The sequence below is a fragment of the Bombina bombina genome, chromosome 2 (assembly GCF_027579735.1).
Source record: "Bombina bombina isolate aBomBom1 chromosome 2, aBomBom1.pri, whole genome shotgun sequence".
NCBI classification, from domain to species: Eukaryota; Metazoa; Chordata; class Amphibia; order Anura; family Bombinatoridae; genus Bombina; species Bombina bombina.
This window is the reverse complement of record NC_069500.1, coordinates 396,913,719-396,933,617: the sequence shown is the minus strand read 5'-3', so window position 1 is coordinate 396,933,617 and position 19,899 is coordinate 396,913,719. Positions and strand designations below refer to the sequence as shown.

Sequence of the window (19,899 nt, the reverse complement as noted above, 5' to 3'; positions counted from 1 at the left end):
GGAATATGAAGATAAGCATCCTGTAAGTCTATTGTGGACATATAATGCCCTGGCTGAACAAAAGGCAGAATAGTCCTTATAGTCATCATTTTGAATGTTGGTATTCTTACATAATGATTCAACATTTTTAGATCCAGAACTGGTCTGAAAGAATTCTCTTTCTTTGGTACAATGAACAGATTTGAATAAAACCCCAGACCTCGTTCCAGATATGGAACTGGCACAATTACCCCAGCTGACTCCAGGTCTGAAACACACTTCAGGAAAGCCTGAGTCTTTACTGGGTTCACTGGAATGCGTGAGAGAAAGAACCTTCTCACAGGCGGTCTTACCTTGAAACCTGTTCTGTACCCTTGAGAAACAATGTTCTGAATCCAATGATTTTGAATTGAATTGATCCAAACATCCTTGATGCCCCCTACCAGCTGTGCTGGAATGAGGGCCGCACCTTCATGCGGACTTGGGGGCTGGTTTTGATTTTTTAAAAGGCTTGGATTTATTCCAGACTGGAGAAGGCTTCCAATTGGAAACCGTTCCTTTAGGGGAAGGGTCAGGCTTCTGTTCTTTATTCTGACGAAAGGAACGAAAACGGTTAGCAGCCCTAAATTTACCCTTAGATTTTTTATCCTTAGGCAAAAAGGCTCCCTTCCCCCAGTGACAGTTGAAATTATAGAATCCAACTGAGAACCAAACAATTTATTACATTGGAAAGAAAGAGATAGCAACGTTGACTTAGAAGTCATATCTGCATTCCAAGATTTAAGCCATAAAGCTCTTCTAGCTAAAATAGCTAAAGACATATACCTGACATCAATTCTAATGATATCAAAAATGGCATCACAAATGAAATTTTTAGCATGTTGAATTAGCTTAAAAATGCTATACACATTATGATCTGGTACATGTTGCACTAAAGCTTCTAACCAAAAAGTTGAAGCTGCAGCAACATCAGCCAAAGAAATAGCAGGCCTAATAAGATGACCTGAACATAAATAAGCCTTCCTTAGATAAGATTCAAGCTTGCTATCTAAAGGATCTTTAAAAGAAGTACTATCTGCCGTAGGAATAGTAGTACGTTTAGCAAGAGTAGAGATAGCCCCATCAACTTTGGGGATATTTTCCCAAAACTCTATCAGACGGCAAAGGGTACAGTCTCTTAAACCTTAAAGAAGGAGTAAATGAAGTACCCAAACTATTCCATTCCCTAGAAATTACATCTGAAATAGCACCAGGAACTGGAAAAACCTCTGGAATAACTACATGTGGTTTAAAAACCGAATTTAAACGTTTACTGGTTTTAATATCAAGAGGACTAGACTCCTCCATATCTAATGCAATCAACACCTCATTTAATAAAGAACGAATAAACTCCATTTTAAATAAATATGAAGATTTTTCAGTGTCAATATATGAGGCAGAATCTTCTGAACCAGAAAGAGCCTCATCAGAGATAGATAAATCAGAATGCCGGCGGTCATTTAAAAATTCATCTAATTTATGAGAAGTTTTAACAGACCTTTTACGTTTATTAGAAGGAGGTATTACAGACAGGGCCTTCTGAATAGAATTAGAAACAAATTCTCTCACATTAACAGGAATATCCTGAACATTAGAAGTTGAAGGAACAACAACAGGTAATGGACTACTACTAATGGAAATATTGTCTACTTTTGATAGTTTATCATGATAACTAACACAAACTACAGCCGGAGGAACAGTTACCACAAGTTTACAACAAATGCACTTAGCTTTGGTAGAACCGACATCAGGCAGCAGCATTCCAGAAGTAGATTCTGATACAGGGTCAGATTGAGACATCTTGCAATATGTAATAGAAAAAACAACATATAAAGCAAAATTATCAAATTCCTTAAATGACAGTTTCAGGAATGGGAAAAAATGCAAACAGAATAAGCCTCTGGAAACCAGATGCAAAAAAGAAACAAGACTTAAATAATGTAAAAAAAACTGGCACCAAGTATGACGCCCAATTGACAAATTTTTTGGAGCCAAAAACTTCTGCAACAAACACGAGCGTCATAGATGACGCAACTACGTGAAAACTCTCGGCGCCAACTAAGACGCCGGAAATGACGACATAACGTCAACAAACGTAATTCTCGTGCCAAAAAGTCTTGTGCCAAAAATGACGCAACAAATTAAAGCATTTTTTTGCTCCCGCGAGCCTAACAGCCCGCAATTTAGAAGAAAAGTCAATTTGAAAAATTTTCAGGTAAGAATATGAAATGGACAGTCTGTAAGCAGGAAATATACTGATTAACCTGAATCATGGCAAATATAAGTATAAAACATATATTTAGAACTTTACATATAAAGTGCCAAACCATAGTTGAGAGTGTCATAAATAAAATAAGACATCCTTACCAAAAGACACTCAACTACATATAGCAGATAGCCAAACCAGTACTGAAACGAGAATCAGAAGAGGTAATGGTATATAAGAGTATATCGTTGATCTGAAAAGGGAGGTAAGAGATGAATCTCTACGACCGATAACAGAGAACCTATGAAATAGATCCCCGTTAGGATGACCATTGCATTCAATAGGCAATACTCCCTTCACATCCCTCTGTCATTCACTGCACTCTGAGAGGAAACCGGGATTCAGCATGCTGCCAAGCGCATATCAACGTAGAAATCTAGCACAAACTTACTTCACCACCTCCATAGGAGGCAAAGTTTGTAAAAACTGAATTGTGGGTGTGGTGGGGGGGGGGGGGTGTATTTATAGGCATTTTGAGGTTTGGGAAACTTTGCCCCTCCTGGTAGGAATGTATATCCCATACGTCACTAGCTCATGGACTCTTGCCAATTACATGAAAGAAAGTAGTTTAATGTGCAAAGAATGCATAGGCTCAAATATGAGCCTGCAAAGCCTTCAAAACCAAAATTAAGACTCCAAGGAGGAGAGATTGATTTAATGACAGGCTTGATACAAACCAAAGCCTGTACAAAACAATGAATATCAGGAAGTTTAGCAATTTTCCTGTGGAATAAAACAGAAGGAGCAGAGATTTGTCCTTTCAAGGAACTTGTAGACAAACCTTTATCCAAACCATCCTGAAGAAACTGTAAAATTCTAGGAATTCTAAAAGAATGCCAGAATTTATGAGAAGAACACCATGAAATATAAGTATTCCAAACTCGATAATAAATCTTTTTAGAAACAGATTTACGAGCCTGCAACATAGTATTAATCACTGAGTCAGAGAAACCTCTATGACTAAGCACTAAGCGTTCAATTTCCATACCTTCAAATTTAATGATTTGAGATCCTGATGGAAAAACGGAGCTTGAGATACAAGGTCTGGCCTTAATGGAAGTGGGATATGAACCGCAGAAATTAGACAGGAGCTGGATTCTGCCCAAACAAGTATCCAAGAAACTTCTTTCATAGCCTGAGGACTGTGAGTCCCACCCTAATGATTGACATATGCCACAGTTGTGATATTGTCTGTCTGAAAACAAATGAACGGTTCTCTCTTCAACAGAGGCCAAAACTGAAGAGCCCTGAGAATTGCACGGAGTTCCAAAATATTGATTGGTAATCTCGCCTCTTGAGATTTCCAAATCCCTTGTGCTGTCAGAGATCCCCAAACAGCTCCCCAACCTGAACGACTCGCATCTGTTGTGATCACGGTCCAGGTTGGACGAACGAAAGAGGCCCCCAAAATGATACGATGGTGATCTAACCACCATGTCAGAGAAAGTCGAACATTGGGATTTAAGGATATTAATTGTGATATCCTTGTATAATCCCTGCACCATTGGTTCAGAATACAAAGCTGGAGAGGTCTCATATGAAAACGAGCAAAGGGGATCACGTCCGATGCTGCAGTCATGAGACCTAAAACTTCCATGCACATAGCTACTGAAGGGAATGACTAAGAGTGAAGGTTCCGACAGGCTGCAACCAATTTCAAATGTGTCTTGTCTGTTAGAGACAAAGTCATGGGCACTGAATCTATCTGGAAACCTAAAAAGGTTACCTTTGTCTAAGGAATCAAATGACTTTTTGGTAAATTAATCCTCCAACCATGTCTTTGAAGAAACAACACTAGTTGATTCACGTGAGATTCTGCAGAACGTAAAGACTGAGCGAGTACCAAGATATCGTCCAAATAAGGAAACACTGCAATACCCCACTCTCTGATTACAGATAGTAGGGAACTGAGAACCTTTGAAAAGATTCTTGGAGCTGTTGCTAGGCCAAAAGGAAGAGCAACAAATTGGCAATGCTTGTCTAGAAAAGAGAATCTCAGGAACTGATAGTGATCCGGATGAATCTGAATATGAAGATATGCATCCCGTAAGTCTATTGTAGACATATAATGCCCTTGCTGAACAAAAGGCAGAATCGTCCTTATAGTGACCATCTTGAAAGTTCGTACTCTTACATATCGATTCAAAATCTTTAGATCCAAAACTGGTCTGAATTAATTTTCTTTCTTTGGGACAATGAATAGATTTGAATAAAACCCCAGGCACTGTTCCTGAAACGGAACTGGTATGATTACCCCTGATAACTCCAGGTCTGAAACACACTTCAGGAAAGCCTGAGCCTTTACTGGGTTTGCTGGAATGCGTGAGAGAAAAAAAATCTTCTCACAGGTGGTCTTACTCTGAATCCTATTCTGTACCCCTGAGAGACAATACTCTGAATCCAATGATTTTGGACCGAACTGATCCAAATATCTTTGAAGAATTTTAATCTGCCCCCTACCAGCTGAGCTGGAAGGAGGGCCGCACCTTCATGCAGACTTGGGGGCTGGCCTCAATTTGAGGAAGGCTTCCAATTGGAAACAGATTCCTTTGGGGAAGGATTAGATTTCTGTTCCTTATGTCTAAAGGAACGAAAACGGTTAGAAGCTTTAGATTTACCTTTAGGTTTTTTATCCTGAAGCAAAAAAACTCTCTTCTCCCCAGTGACAGTTGGAATTATTGAATCCAACTGAGAACCAAATAATTTATTACCTTGGAAAGAAAGAGAATTTTGGATACAAATTTTTAAACCTTGAAGAAGGAATAAAAGTAGTACTAGGCCTATTCCATTCTTTAGAAATCATATCAGAAATAGCATCAGGAACTGGAAAAACCTCTGGCCTAACCACAGGAGGTTTATAAACAGAATTTAAACGTTTACTAGTTTTAATATCAAGAGGACTAGTTTCCTCCATATCCAATATAATCAACACTTCTTTTAATAAAGAACGAATATACTCCATTTTAAATAAGAGGATTTGTCAGTGTCAATATCTGAGGCAGGATCTTCTAAATCAGATAGATCCTCATCAGAGAAGGATAAATCAGTATATTGCCGGTCATTTGAAATTTCATCAACTCTATGAGAAGTTTTAAAAGACCTTTTACGTTTAATAGAAGGCAGGATGGCAGACAAAGCCTTCTGAATAGAAACAGAAATAAAGTATTTTAAATTTACAGGTATATCTTGTACATTAGATGTTGAGGGAACAGCAACAGGTAATGAACTACTACTGATGGATACATTTTCTGCATGTAAATGTTTAGCATTAAAACTATTACAAACCACTGCTGGAGGTATAATCTCCACAAGTTTACAACAAATGCACTTAGCTTTGGTAGAACTGTTATCAGGCAGCTGGGATCCAACATTGAATTCTTAGACAGGATCAGATTGAGACATCTTGCAAATGTAAGAGAAAAAACAACATATAAAGCAAAATCATCAATTTCCTTATATGGAAGTTTCAGGAATGGGAAAAATTCAAACAGCATAGCCCTTTGACATAGAAAAAGGCAAGAGGCAAATAAAAATGGGGTCTTAAATAATGAAAATATTTGGCGCCAAGTATGACGCACAACAAACAGAAAAATATTTTTTGGTGCCAAAAACGTCACACTCGTGTCATAGATGACGCAACCTTGTGAAGGACTCGGCGTCAACTGAGACGCCAGAAATGACTAATTTACGTCAATGAACGTAACTTTGCGCCATAAAATCTTGCGCCAAGAATGACGCAATAAACGTTGGCATTTTGCCGCGAATTTAAGAGACAGTCAATTTTGCAAAAGAGACTATACCCCAGGTAAGAAATACATTTTCATAAAAAGGATTTCCCAGATATGAAACGGACAGTCTGCAAAAGGAAATATACTGAAATCCTGAACCATGGCAAATATAAGTACAATACATATATTTAGAACTTGATATAAATACATAAAGTGCCAAACCATAACTGAGAGTGTCTTAAGTAATGAAAACATACTTACATGAAGATACCCATCCACATATAGCAGATAGCCAAACCAGTACTGAAACGGTTATCAGTAGAGGTAATGGAATATGAGAGTGTATCGTTGATCTGAAAAGGGAGGTAGGAGATGAATCTCTACGACCGATAACAGAGAACCTATGAAATAGATCCCAGTGAGGAAAACCATTGCATTCAGTAGGTGATACTCCCTTCACATCCCTCTGACATTCACTGTACTCTGAGAGGAATAGGGCTTCAATAAATGCTGAGAAGCGCATAGCAACATAGAAATCTTAGCACAAACTTACTTCACCACCTCCATAGGAGGCAAAGTTTGTAAAACTGAAATGTGGGTGTGGTGAGGGGTGTATTTATAGGCATTTTGAGGTTTGGGAAACTTTACCCCTCCTGGTAGGATTGTATATCCCTTACGTCACTAGCTCATGGACTCTTGCCAATTACATGAAAGAAAAAGTGTTTTTATGGACCCCTGGCCCCACCAACTACTACCACACTGAAATTACAATCTGAAATGACACAAAGAAATAAAAAACATTTGCTAAGTAAGTCCTACCTCCTCTGCAAATGAAAGTGATCTGCCGTCTGACTCAGGCACACGCTGTACAAACAAAGTGCCAAGTCTGTCTCACACTGTGCATAGTGGTTTAGTGCACACTCAGAAATCCTCTCAAATGCTAATACTTTACTCCTGGTAATAACATTTCCCATGCTCAACTAGCACCCTGCTGTAGTACCCACTGGTGGCTGAAAAAATTTAATTTTTTTTTTTTTTTAGTTCTTGCCTCATGGGGCTCCCCTGGCCCATTGGGTCCCTGACAGGAGTCACCCCCTGATGGTGGCCCTGGCTGAGAGTGTCTTATATAATAAAAGTATATACTTACCATGTAAGACACCCATCCACATATAACAGACAGCCAAACCAGTACTGAAATATATCAGCAGAGGTAATGGTACAAGAGTATATTGTCGATCTAAAAAGGGAGGCAGCAGATGAATCCCTGCGACCGATTTACAGAGAGCCTTATGAAAAGCTTTCCCATAGGCAATAACATGGTATCATCAGGCAATACTCCCTTTACATCCCTCAGACAAACACTGCACTGGGCTTCAATATGCTTAGAAGTGCCTTTCACTAAAGAAATCAGCGCATCATGCTTCACCACCTCCCAAGGAGTTTTGTAAAACTGAGGTATGAGTGAGGTGGGAGGTGTATTTATAGACAATTGAGGTTTGGGAAACTTTGCCCCCTCCTGGTAGGAATGTATATCCCATATGTCCCTAGCTCATGGACTTTCGCCACCTTTATGAAAGAAAATGGGGTTACTGATGCAGTAGTGAAACAGCAAGTGTAAAATAATTAAGAACATACAATGTTATTTATCTCAAGGGTGTATTCACAATACAAAGCTGTGTATTTGGTTATCCCAAAGAGAACACAGACCAAAGACCCCTGGAAACTTTCCTGGAAGCTTGTAATTTAAAGTCAAAATTGGAGCCTAAATTAAAGGATTACAGTCTTTTCTTTTGTAAAAAAATAAACACTTGTGCAAAGATACTACTGTACATCAGTTAGGGGGAATGGGAAATTAATATGCAGCACAGGAAGAGGACCAAAGATTTCTGGAAAGTTCTGATTACTCTATTAAAGCAGTACTGAACCCACATAACCATACACAAATGGGGTACTCATATAGGGGGACAGGAAAAGGTCCAAGAATTCCTGCTTTTTTAAAACAGTTCAGAATACACTCAGAGTTTGTGTGAGAATATGGACTTTGAATAGGGGTTGAATTTGTGGGTGTGAATATGTTACTGATTTTTTTTTTATAAAAATAATTATAGAAAATACTTAAAGTGTCTTAAGTTTATGCTTATATGCGTAAATGTAAAGCCTGAGTCAAAATTACATGATTGCATCAGACCTAAATTACCTGAGGATGCTTAAATATAAATAAACACATACACAACTTTTTGTCCATCAAATTTTATTTCAGAGACCTGTGATACAGAAAATATATACAAATATACATATCGATAAGTAATCACTGTATGCATGACCTGGGAAATGTCAATGAAAAATTGACTAACAGCAGGTTTCTTGTCCAAAGGGAAAACAAGTTGAATTACTTCAACAGCTTTATAAAAGGAGCAGAAGGGTCAAATTCCTCTACCAGCTTCTCCTTGGGACTGCAGCATACAGTTTGATTTGTAGAGCAAGGATCATTTTGTTGTCTGTTGCCAGGAGTTATCTAGATGAAGCATCATGATGTGCCAGTATGCATGTTTTTGGAGGTTGCAAGCATGGCTTTCACTTTAGCCATGAGATCCTGAAACAAGAGAGACATGTTGATTAAACATTCAATATTTAGTTTAACTTATCACTGCAGAGGAAAGCTTGGTGTATTATTAATTATATTAACAACTAGCAAACAGAGCTTGCATAGCCTAAAAGAACGATGTCACACTGGCAGCATCAATCTCATGTGGAGAGGAGCTATGTATTTTAAGCCTTGTAGCTCAGGTATTGTACAGTCATCAACAGTATACAACTTCTCAGCCAACAATTTATTTTACAGTGTGATGTAGTTTTATTTTACCATATCTGCCAACTGACCTTTAGATATGAAGCAACTATGTCAATGTCACAAAGGCCCTTGGAATGGGTGCAGGCTCTATATGAAAAATATGGGACGCTTGTATCACACAGGAAAATAAAAAAATTAAGTCAATTATCTGGTGATGTGAAGCGTATGCAGAAACCTAATTTTAAAGTATTAGTTGACAAATGATTCCACAAAATCTTTATGCTCTGAAGAAAAAAAAAAGCTATTTATTTTGTCCCCCTTTTATGTAATTCAAATGATGAGATCCTTATCTGCATCAGAAGAGAAGGTTAAAGTACTAACGTGCCTACAAAATTACAGTAGCAAGACTTGTCTACTACAGTAAGTGGTGGTGGCGTGAGTTTGGCCACTGGAAAAGAATTCCAGCAAACACGGTGTTTCACATCTGGAAAACATCCTAGAGGAGAACCTACTCCTGGTATGGATTTTCTTATTACACTCAGGAACTATGCCTTGGAGTTCAAATGACCTGGAAAAATTGCTCTACAAAATATAATAATCTTTTTTACCACATGGTATCTGCAACTTCTTGTATTATTATTAACACCCCCGATAACCAAAATATTCCACTGCCACAATGGTACTCAAATATGAACACAATAATGCCAAAGTGGTCCCTAGGTCTTTAGAGCCATCAACACTACTTTGAACTTAAAAACATTGAGAAATTTAGGAATATTTAAAGAGCAAATATTGTTGAAAAATGACATGCTCTAATTTGTAATTTTAAGATTATTGCCCCTGTATCTCTGTGTTTAACTCCTACAAAGTTTTCAATGAAACAGCCTGCTGATCCAATCAGCTAGTGCTAGTCTCACCACCCAACTGGGTTACTAGCACTGCTAATTGGGTCAGAGGCAGTTTCCGCTCAGGACCAGCAGTGCTCTGCAGGTCTCAAGCACTACTTATAAAATGTAGTCTTAAAATATACTCTTATGAATAACAAATTATGCTTACCTGATAATTTTATTTCCATCTTGGGGAGGAGAGTCCACAGCTTCATTAATTACTTTTGGGAATAAAAAACCTGGCCACCAGGAGGAGGCAAAGACACCCCAACCAAAGGCTTAAATACCTCCCCCACTCCCCTCACCCCCCAGTCATTCTGCAGAGGGAAAAAGGAACAGTAGGAGAAATATCAGGGTATAAATGGTGCCAGAAGATAAATTAAATTTAGGTCCGCCCACTGGAGTTACGGACGGGAGCCGTGGACTCTCCTCCCCTCAATGGAAATAAAATTATCAGGTAAGCATAATTTCTGTTTTCCATCTTAAGGGGAGGAAAGTACATGGCTTCATTAATTACTATTGGGAAACATATACCCAAGCTTTAGAGGATACTGAATGAAACTGGGAGGGTAAAAAGGCGGACCCTAATCTGAGGGCACCACAGCCAGTAAAACCTCTCTCCCAAAAGCAGCTTCCGTAGTAGCAAAAACGTCAAATTTGTAAAACTTAGTAAAAGTGTGTAAGGAGGACCAGGTAGCCGCCTTACAAATCTGCTCCATAGAGGCCCCATTCTTGAAGGCCCAAGACAAAGCCACAGCTCTAGTTGAATGAGCCGTGATCCTCTGGAGGAGGCTTCTGTCCCGCTGACTCATAGGCCAAGCGAATCAAACTTCTCAACTAAACAGACAAAGAAGTAGAAGAGGCCCTCTGCCCCTTGCGCTTCCTGGAATACACCACAAAAAGAGATGTAGACTGTCTAATATCGTTTGCAGCCTGGAGATAAACTTCAAGGCACGAACCACATCCATATTATGAAGTAACCTCTCCGTAGAAGACGAAGGGTTAGGACACAAAGATGGAACAATTATTTCCTGATTGATGTTATGGTTAGACACCACCTTGGGAAGAAACCCCAAACTGGTGCGAAAAACAGGCTTATCCGCATTATAAAACAGGTAAGGAGGCTCGAATTGCAACGCAGCAAGCTCATATACTCTGCATGCTGTTGCAATAGCCAACAGGAAGAGAACCTTCTAGGACAGAATCTTAATGTCAATGGCATGTATAGGCTCAAATGGAACCCTTTGCAATACCTTAAGGATCAAGTTTAAGCTCCATGGGGGTGCAGACTGTCTAAAGACAGGCCTGATTCTAGACAGAGCCTGAACGAAAGATTGAATGTCAGGAAGCGCAGCCAGTCTCCTGCGCAACAAGACTGATAATGCCGAAATCTGTCCCTTCAAGGAACTAGCGGCAAGACCCTTCTCCAAACCCTCCTGGAGAAAGGACAGAATCCTGGATACCTTCACCTTGTGCCAAGGATATCCATGCTTCTCACACCAGGACAAGTAAGTCCTCCACACCTTATGGTAGATGCGACGTGTGAATGGCTTCCTTGCCTTAACTAGAGTGTCAATCACACTTTCAGAAAAACCTCTCTTGGCTAAGACTAAGCGTTCAATCTCCACGCAGTCAGCCTTAGAGAAACGAGATTTTGATGTTGAAAGGGACCCTGTTCAAGAAGATCCCTGCGACAGGGTAACCTCAATGGTGGAGAGGATGACATCCCCACCAGATCCGCAAACCACGTCCTCCGCGGCCACGATGGAGTAATAAGGATGGCCGAAGCTCCTGTTTGATGCGTGCCACTACACAAGGTAGAAGTGGTAAGGTGGAAAAATGGAAGCTAGGCTGAATCCCCAAGGAACCACTAAGGTATCAGCTCTGCCTGGGGATCCCTCGATCTCGACACATATCGGGCTAGCTTGCAACGGAGTCTGGACGCCCTGAGATCTATCTCCGGCGTTCCCCATCTGAGACAAATCTCCGCAAAGACTTCGGGGAGAAGAGACCATTCCCCCGGATGGAAGGATTGCCTGCTGAGAAAGTCCGCTTCCCAGTTGTCCACACCTGGAATGTGGATCGCTGAAAGTGAGCAGCTGTGGGACTCTGCCCACTCCAAAATCCGAGACACCTCCCTCATTTCTAGGGAGCTCCTCGTACCCCCTTGATGGTTGATGTAAGCAACCGAGGTAATGCTGTCGGTCTGGAATCTGATGAAGCTGAACAACCCTAGAGGAGGCCACGCTCTCAGAGCATTGTAAATTTCTCGAAGTTCCAGAATATTTATGGGAAGGAGAGACTCCTCCCGGGTCCATTTTCCTTGTGCCATCCTGGCACCCCAAACAGCTCCCCATCCTGCGAGACTCGCGTCCGTGGTCACAATCTCCCAGGAAGGTTTCAAGAAGGATGTCCCCAGGGACAGATGCTCCAGACGGATCCACCAAGAGAGGGAGTCACTGATCCGAGCATCCATGGATATCCGCTGTGATAGATCTGTATGATCGCCGTTCCACTGTCCAACATGCACAATTGAAGAAGTCTGAGATGGAACCTGGCGAAAGAGATTACGTCTATGCTGGAGACCATGAGCCCGATCATCTCCATAAACTGAGCCACTGAAGAGGCTTGAAGAGGACTGAAGGGCAAGATAGATGGATGCAATCTTCCTGCGTCATTGATCTGTGAGAAATATTTTCATGGACATAGAGTCTATTATCGTGCCCAGAAACTTCACCCTGTTGCTGGAAACCAGGGAACTCTTTCCTGAGCTGATCTTCCGACCCTGAGATTGGAGCAAGAAAAGAAGAGCCCTCGATTGATCCTCTGCGAGGCTGAACAACAGCGCCTGGACTAGGATGTCATCCAAATAGGGCGCCACAGCAATGCCCCTGGATCTGGCAAGTAGCGCCCCCAGAATCTTTGTGAAGACTCTTGGGGCCGTCGCCAGACCGAAGGCAAGGGCCACAAACTGGAAGTGATGGTCCAGAAACCAAAATCTTAGAAACTTGAAGTGGTCCCTGTGAATTGGAACATTGTCGTCATAAACTGCCCCTCTTGAACTAGAGGCAGAATGGATCTTATTGTTTCCATTTTGAACGATGGAACAGCCAGAAACTTGTTTAAACACTTTAGGTCCAGAATTGGGCTGAACATGCTCTCCTTCTTTGGAATCACAAAGAGATTTGAATAGTACCATAGACCCCTTTCTGCTTGCGGTACCTGGACGATAACACCTAGAGAGGAGAGATCTCTCACACATTCTAGAAAGGACTCTCTCTTTTCCGGTCTTGAAGACAGGTTTGACAGGAAGAATCTGCCCCTGGGCGGATGGGACCTGAATCCTATCCTGTAACCCTGGGTGACAACCTCCAGAACCCAAGGGTCCTGAACGTACAGCAACCAGGCTTCGAAGAAGAGAGACAATCTGCCCCCTACTTGGTCCGGAGACCGATCGGGGGCCACCCCTCAGAGGTGGACGGCTCAGTTATACTAGATATACCTTTATTCTTAGATGTCGCAACTTTATCGAGGCATGTGGAACATAGTTGAGCAGGCTGATCTACAAGAACCTCCTCACAAACACAGGAATGAGCATTTGTTAAAGAGGAAGTACCCTCTATCGAGTCAGAGTGCTCCATAGCTTGCGCTTTATATTATTACTATAATACTTAATAAACAGGCACCTTTATAAAATGGCCGGGGCACTCGCCACCTCCTATGACCCGGACTACAGAAACCGTTTTGTCTCCTGCGCCGTAGATCAACAGAGGAAGTGGAGATCGCCAAGCACGGTCACATGGGATGCCTCGCAGGACTGCCCCTGCAAAAAAGGAGAAAACACGCCAAAACAGGCCGTGCAAATACTCCCGGAAGTCAACCTGAAAGTTCCACCATTGCCAGAGCCTCATCTCGTAGATAAGACAGCAATAACACAAACAATCTCATGTATAAACCGCCCTGCTCAATAATCCCCTTAACAGGAATATTAACCCTTTATTCCATAAGATAAAAGGCACCACACTGTGACCCTTTCTTCTTTGTTATCATTATGTATAAAAAAATGAAACAATATTATCAGAATCTATGCTGTGGAAAAGGAACACGGCCCTTCAAGTGTGACAGGTAGAAGCATCGCTCCTGACATGGACTTGAGTGCAGAAAGCAGGCAGCGAAGCTCGTCAACGCTGATTGCTTGTGGAGCTGTTAATATGAGTTGGGATGGTTTCGCAGAAAGACTCTACCTGCATCTCCGTACTCTAACTTTCACCCAGGCTCTTACTGAGAGGCTGACAGGACTACTTAAAACTCCAGTCCCCTTCTGAAGAGTACTACCCTCCATAAGAGACTACTCCGAATCTTTGGCACTTCTCTGTCATCCTCCTGTTACTAAAGGCAAAGAATGACTGGGGGATGAGGGAAGTGGGGGAGGTATTTAAGCCTTTAACTGGGGTGTCTTTGCCTCCTCCTGGTGGCCAGGTTCTTTATTCCCAAAAGACTGTCCTCCCTCCCCTTTAGATGGAAAAGAACATATTTTTTTAATATAATGGCTCTTTCAGATGGAACACAAATGTGCATATGTTATGGTGCCATTGTCTATTATTTATTAAAAACCATTGAAGTTCATCAACAACAAATATTGATATATGCCCATATGAATTATAAAGTGAGTGGTTTGTAAAAGTCATGAAAGACTTTGTCAGCAATATGAAGGAAAGTTTTGACTTTGAGTACATGGAAAAATCAGCTTCAAAATGGAATAGCAATATAGTTACATGAAATGATATTGAAGCAATATTTTTGTTGTAATAAACAAAAAAATAAATAAAACAGCTTCAGAAGTTAATTGCAACATGTAAATGATATATGGAAGTATATAATCCTGCTAAAATAAATTGTGGTTTAACTGTGTATTTTAGTGTGAAGATGTATTTATCAAATGTAGCCCCAGCATTCTACTGGTGTCTATGTCCCTATAAGAGTAAGTGTATATACACACTTTTTTGTAAAATGGCAAAGCCAAGAACACAAGGACTTTATGCTGTATTGACAATTTTATGCAGCATTGAATTTTTGAAAACTTTATTAACTATATTGAATTTTTTTTATATTGCATTTGAAATAAATTACTGTTCATATGCTATGTGATACTGTTCAAAAAAATTGAATCATTTAGCATTTTCTCTCCCAGGCCAATCATTGATTTACTGATCAAATTAAGGTACAAATAAGTAAAAAAAAATTGAGTGCTGAACTCATAACAAATATAGATTTAGACTGGAGAGTAAAAGCTATAAATGAATGCCCACTGAAACAGTACCATAAAAGGAACATTTGTGTGTATCTTTCAAATAATAAAAGCTAATGCTATATTGTACACGTGTAATAACCTTTGCTTGCAACAGCCATGAAGCTTTGACATGCAAGGTTTAATGCAAGACTTTCTGCCAGTTACTGAGGTAGGTAAATCAGGGCTGATACTGGTGCTTTGGAAAATGTAATGCTTACACTTCTGAGAGGATTGGTACTAAAATAAAGCTGCCAGTTGAATTTTGTCTATGCAATAAATGTCACCCAACTTGTACTGGCTAAGATATTCCATATGCATGGTAATAATAATTAATTCAAAAGTAATATTTACACATAGTAAGAGCAACTTTTTTTTAAAAAAAATATTTATTTAATGCACATTTAATACAGCTTTATATGGAATTCCTTGTCTGTGTCCCCCTCTGTGTCATGAAAATGGATTTCATGATTTTCTTTATATGAAGGATTTTAAATACTGCGTTTGGTTGCTAAAATTCAAATTTTCCGTGGCAGATATATTCTTATGAAAAAAAGAGACAGAGGCGCCAACATGGCCTAGTACTGTCAGGCAGATGGATATTAGAATATATGAGAAAGGGTACTCACAAACGCAGTGAACCCAATAGTGCTAATGGGGCAAACTGGAACTTTGTAGCCTAGTACAGTCCAATCAAGTGTAAAGATAATATAAGATCACACTTACAATAGGTACTGCACCTCCAGGTGCAGTAACAGCAAGCTGGGACTTGTCAGTCGCCCAGTAGACCACTCTCTTGGCATACAAAATCCTCGCCAAACTCCACGAACCGGCGTGAAAATATTCCAAACAACAGTACTGAATAGCCTGAGGAAACAGCCCCTGAGAAGCTGAGAAACGCGTTGCTTGTTTTTAAAATAAAGATATATGTTTTTATGATACACTTGCTGCTGTTTGGAATATTTTCACGCCGGTCGTGGAGTTTGGCAAGGATTTTGTATGCCAAGACAGTGGTCTACTGGGCGAATGAGAAGTCCCAGCTTGCTGTTACTGCACCTGGAGGTGCAGTACCTATTATAAGTGTGACCTTATATTATCTTTACACATGATTGGACTGTACTAGGCTATGGTAGCTCTTTTTTGTAACTCCCTATAGGCACCTTTGATGTATTGCTGATCAAGCCTGTGTCTATGTTCCCTGTGTGCCATCCACAGTGAGCTGGACCACTACAAAGTTCCAGCCTGCCCCATTAGCACTATTGGGTGCGCTGCGTTTGTGAGTACCCTTTATCATATATTCTAATATCCATCTGCCTGACGGTACTAAGCCATGTTGGCGCCTCTGTCTCTTTTTTCTCCAGAATTTCACATGCCAGGGATTGACCATCCTTTATCAGAGAGTGGCCACAACATTAGAATCCAAAGACTTATTCATTGTATTGTTCTGTTATATTCTGCCAATATCTGTTTTGGGTTATATGGTTGTTTTATCATTTTCTGAAATTTTTTTCATATGTTTATTTTATAGTAATTATTAATCATATATGTTTTTAGTAGTATATACTTAGGAAGTGCCCCCCTATGGGATTGATGCCTAGTTGCATTTTTCCTTAACATTTATTTTCAGATATATTCTTATGATGTCTTCCATTTCATCTTTAAAATAATCAAGCAATTCTGCAATATCCCCTGAGAAATGTGTAACCCGTATGACCTCGCCACTCAAGCATAAACACACATGGCGTATCATTTCAAAAGACCTGCATTAAAAGAAACATGACTGCTACAAATCACATTATTTGTAGTGCAAAAGCTGATGGAAAACAGCTCACAATACACCAAACCTACTGTTAGCAGTTTGCAATTTAGGTCTATTGTTAAAGTAGAAGCAATATATCTCATTCTGTATGAAATAACACCAAATAAGTTGAGATAAATATATTCCATACAGAAATATTTGAGCCTTAATCTACAGCTGCCAGCCTGCAGTCACAGCTCTGTATTTTATCCAATAAAGTATCACTCTCCAGTATATCTATAGGCTTCCATTTATAAATGCAAGAAAATTACTTTGCAGTCTGCTGGTGCTTAATTACTCTATTCATTTAACCTATGTCCTTTTCTGACACTACCAATTAGGGTCTGATTTAAGCTAGTGATTTTAACAATGAGCAGGTGGTTCACAAGATCACATAATTAAATTACTACACTTAGCAATTACTGCTTAGAAAGATCAGAAGAAAAGAGAACCAGAAGGAATGACCCATTGAATGCTGGCAACCTGCAGTGATATGCAGTAAACGGCTTAATCTAAACATATGCCAGCAGATATTAAGTATTCCGATTATTGGCAAAGAACAAACAGCAAAGTACTGCAAGAGTATTACAGATAATGAAAAACACACATTTGTTTATAAAAGCTAGACTGAGTTACATGGTTAGAAAAATAAACCTAGATTTGCAATAAAAAGTTTGCAAGAAAAATTCCTGTCCATCTTCATTGAAGCTCTATGGCCCTATACACCTAACTTTATTTTTTTGGAATGTGTGTGTGGGGGCAGAAGATACAACCAAGATGTTTTGGTATCTTCATAGGCTATAGTCTTAAAAGTCCTCAGAAACATGCATTAAATGTGGCGCAATAACTTGAAAAACACAGTGTGGTCTGTGATTGGGGTAGACCAGGATGCTGGACGAAACAAATGGTTTAATCTAACCTTTGTGAAAACTGCAAACACCTGTTTACACTAATTTCAGCTACAAATTAAAGTTTACGAATCAGTTCTATTTATCTGTTATTTCTACTATTAAGAAATCACATAAAATACATATTCAGGACGTACCAGAGTTATTTTCGTCTGCACTTTAGACACAATTTCAGATGCAATATGGCCATCTTTGTCATGAGAAACTTCCCTAGAAAACAGATAATGCACTGTCAAACAACTAACACACACCATTCTATGGTGAAAACCTACAATAATATAAATGATACTTCCAATTCAAACTATTGTGGTTTCTATTATGATTTAATATGGTTACAGAAAAAAAGGAAATTTATTCTTACCTGATAAATTTGTTTCTTTTACGATACGATGAGTCCACGGATTTCATCCTTACTTGTGGGATATCGCCTCCTGGTCAGCAGGAGGAGGCAAAGAGCACCACAGCAGAGCTGTATATATAGCTCCTCTCTTCCCTCCCACTCCAGTCATTCGACCGAAGTTAGGAAGAGAAAGGAAAAGCCAAGGTGCAGAGGTGACTGAAGTTTAACAAAATTAAAGACCTGTCATACAAAAAACAGGGTGGGCCGTGGACTCATCCTATCGTAAAACAAACAAATTTATCAGGTAAGAATAAATTTCCTTTTCTTTTACAAGATACGATGAGTACACGGATTTCATCCTTACTTGTGGGATACAATACCAAAGCTACAGTAAACGGATGAAAAAGGGAGGGTCAAGACAGGGAACCTAAACGGAAGGCACCACTTTTCTCCCAAAAACAGCCTCCGACGAGGCAAAAGTATCAAATTTGTAAAATTTGGAAAAAGTGTAAAGAGAAGACCAAGTTGCAGCTTTGCAAATCTGTTCAATAGAAGCATCATTTTTGAATGCCCATGAGGAGGTCACAGCCCTAGTGGAATGAGCCGTAATTCATTCAGGAGGCTGCTGTCCAGCAGTCTCATATGCAAAACGGATGATACTCTTCAGCCAAAAAGAAAAAGAGGTAGCCGTAGCTTTCTGACCCTTACGTTTCTCAGAGAAAAGAACAAACAAGGAAGACGACTGGCGAAAATCCTTAGTCGCCTGTAAGTAGAACTTCAAAGCACGGACCACGTCCAAATTATGTAACAGACGCTCCTTCTTAGAAGGATTAGGACACAAGGAAGGAACAACAATTTCCTGATTAATATTCTTATTTGAAACAACCTTAGGAAGAAAACCAGGTTTGGTTCGTAACACCACCTTATCCAAATGGAAAATAAGATAAAGAGAATCACATTGTAATGCCGAAAGCTTGGATACTCTGCGAGCAGAAGAAATAGCAACCAAAAATAAAACTTTCCAAGACAATAACTTAATATCTATGGAATGCATAGGTTCAAACGGAACCCCTTGAAGAACTGTAAGAATTAGATTCAAACTCCAAGGAGGAGCAATTGGTCTAAACACAGGCCTGATTCTAGTCAGAGCCTGACAAAAAGATTGAACATCGGCCAGACGTTTGTGTAATAAAATAGACAAAGCAGAAATCTATCCCTTGCTGACAACCCTTTCTCCAATCCGTCTTGGAGAAAAGACAAAATCCTGGGAATCCTAACCCTACTCCATGAGTAGCCCTTGGATTCGTACCAATAAAGAGATATTTACGTCATATCTTATTGTAAATTTTTCTAGTAACAGGCTTACGTGCCTGAATCAAGGTATCTATGACCGAATCAGAAAACCCTTGCTTAGATAAAATCAAGCGTTCAATCTCCAAGCAGTTAGCTGTAGAGAAACTAGATTCGGATGAAGGAAGGGTCCCTGAATGAGAAGGTCTTTCCTCAATGGAAGCTTCCACGGTGGCTGAGATGACATGTCCACCAGGTCGGCATACCAAGTCCTGCGAGGCCACGCAGGAGCGCTGAGGATCACCGATGCCCTCTCCTGTTTGACTCGAGCAATCACCCTGGGAAGGAGAGCAAATGGAGGGAACACATAAGCTAGGCTGAAAGACCAAGGTACCGCCAAGGCATCTATCAGCAGGGCCTGGGGATCCCTGGACCTGGACCCGTATCTCGGAAGCTTGGCATTCTGACGAGATGCCATAAGATCCAACTCCGGCCTGCCCCATCTTAAAATCAGGTTGGCAAATACCTCCGGATGGAGTTCCCATTCTCCCGGATGAAAAGTCTGTCTGCTCAGAAAATCCGCTTC

The 19,899-nt window shown here is 40.1% G+C and overlaps 1 protein-coding gene across 3 annotated transcripts in view; it reads right to left on the bottom strand.

Annotated features, from left to right (window-relative positions):
- Positions 1-8,246: 8,246 nt before the first annotated feature.
- SFSWAP (splicing factor SWAP) overlaps positions 8,247-19,899 on the bottom strand; it is a 589,383-nt gene continuing 577,730 nt past the window's right edge. For all 3 annotated transcript variants that reach the window (XM_053701863.1, XM_053701864.1, XM_053701865.1), the window contains 2 exons: positions 17,821-17,893; positions 8,247-8,605 (listed from right to left, as the gene is read on the bottom strand). In XM_053701863.1, coding sequence (XP_053557838.1) covers positions 8,540-8,605; positions 17,821-17,893 — 139 coding nt within the window. In that variant the 3' untranslated portion in view covers positions 8,247-8,539. The remainder of the gene's footprint in view (positions 8,606-17,820; positions 17,894-19,899) is intronic.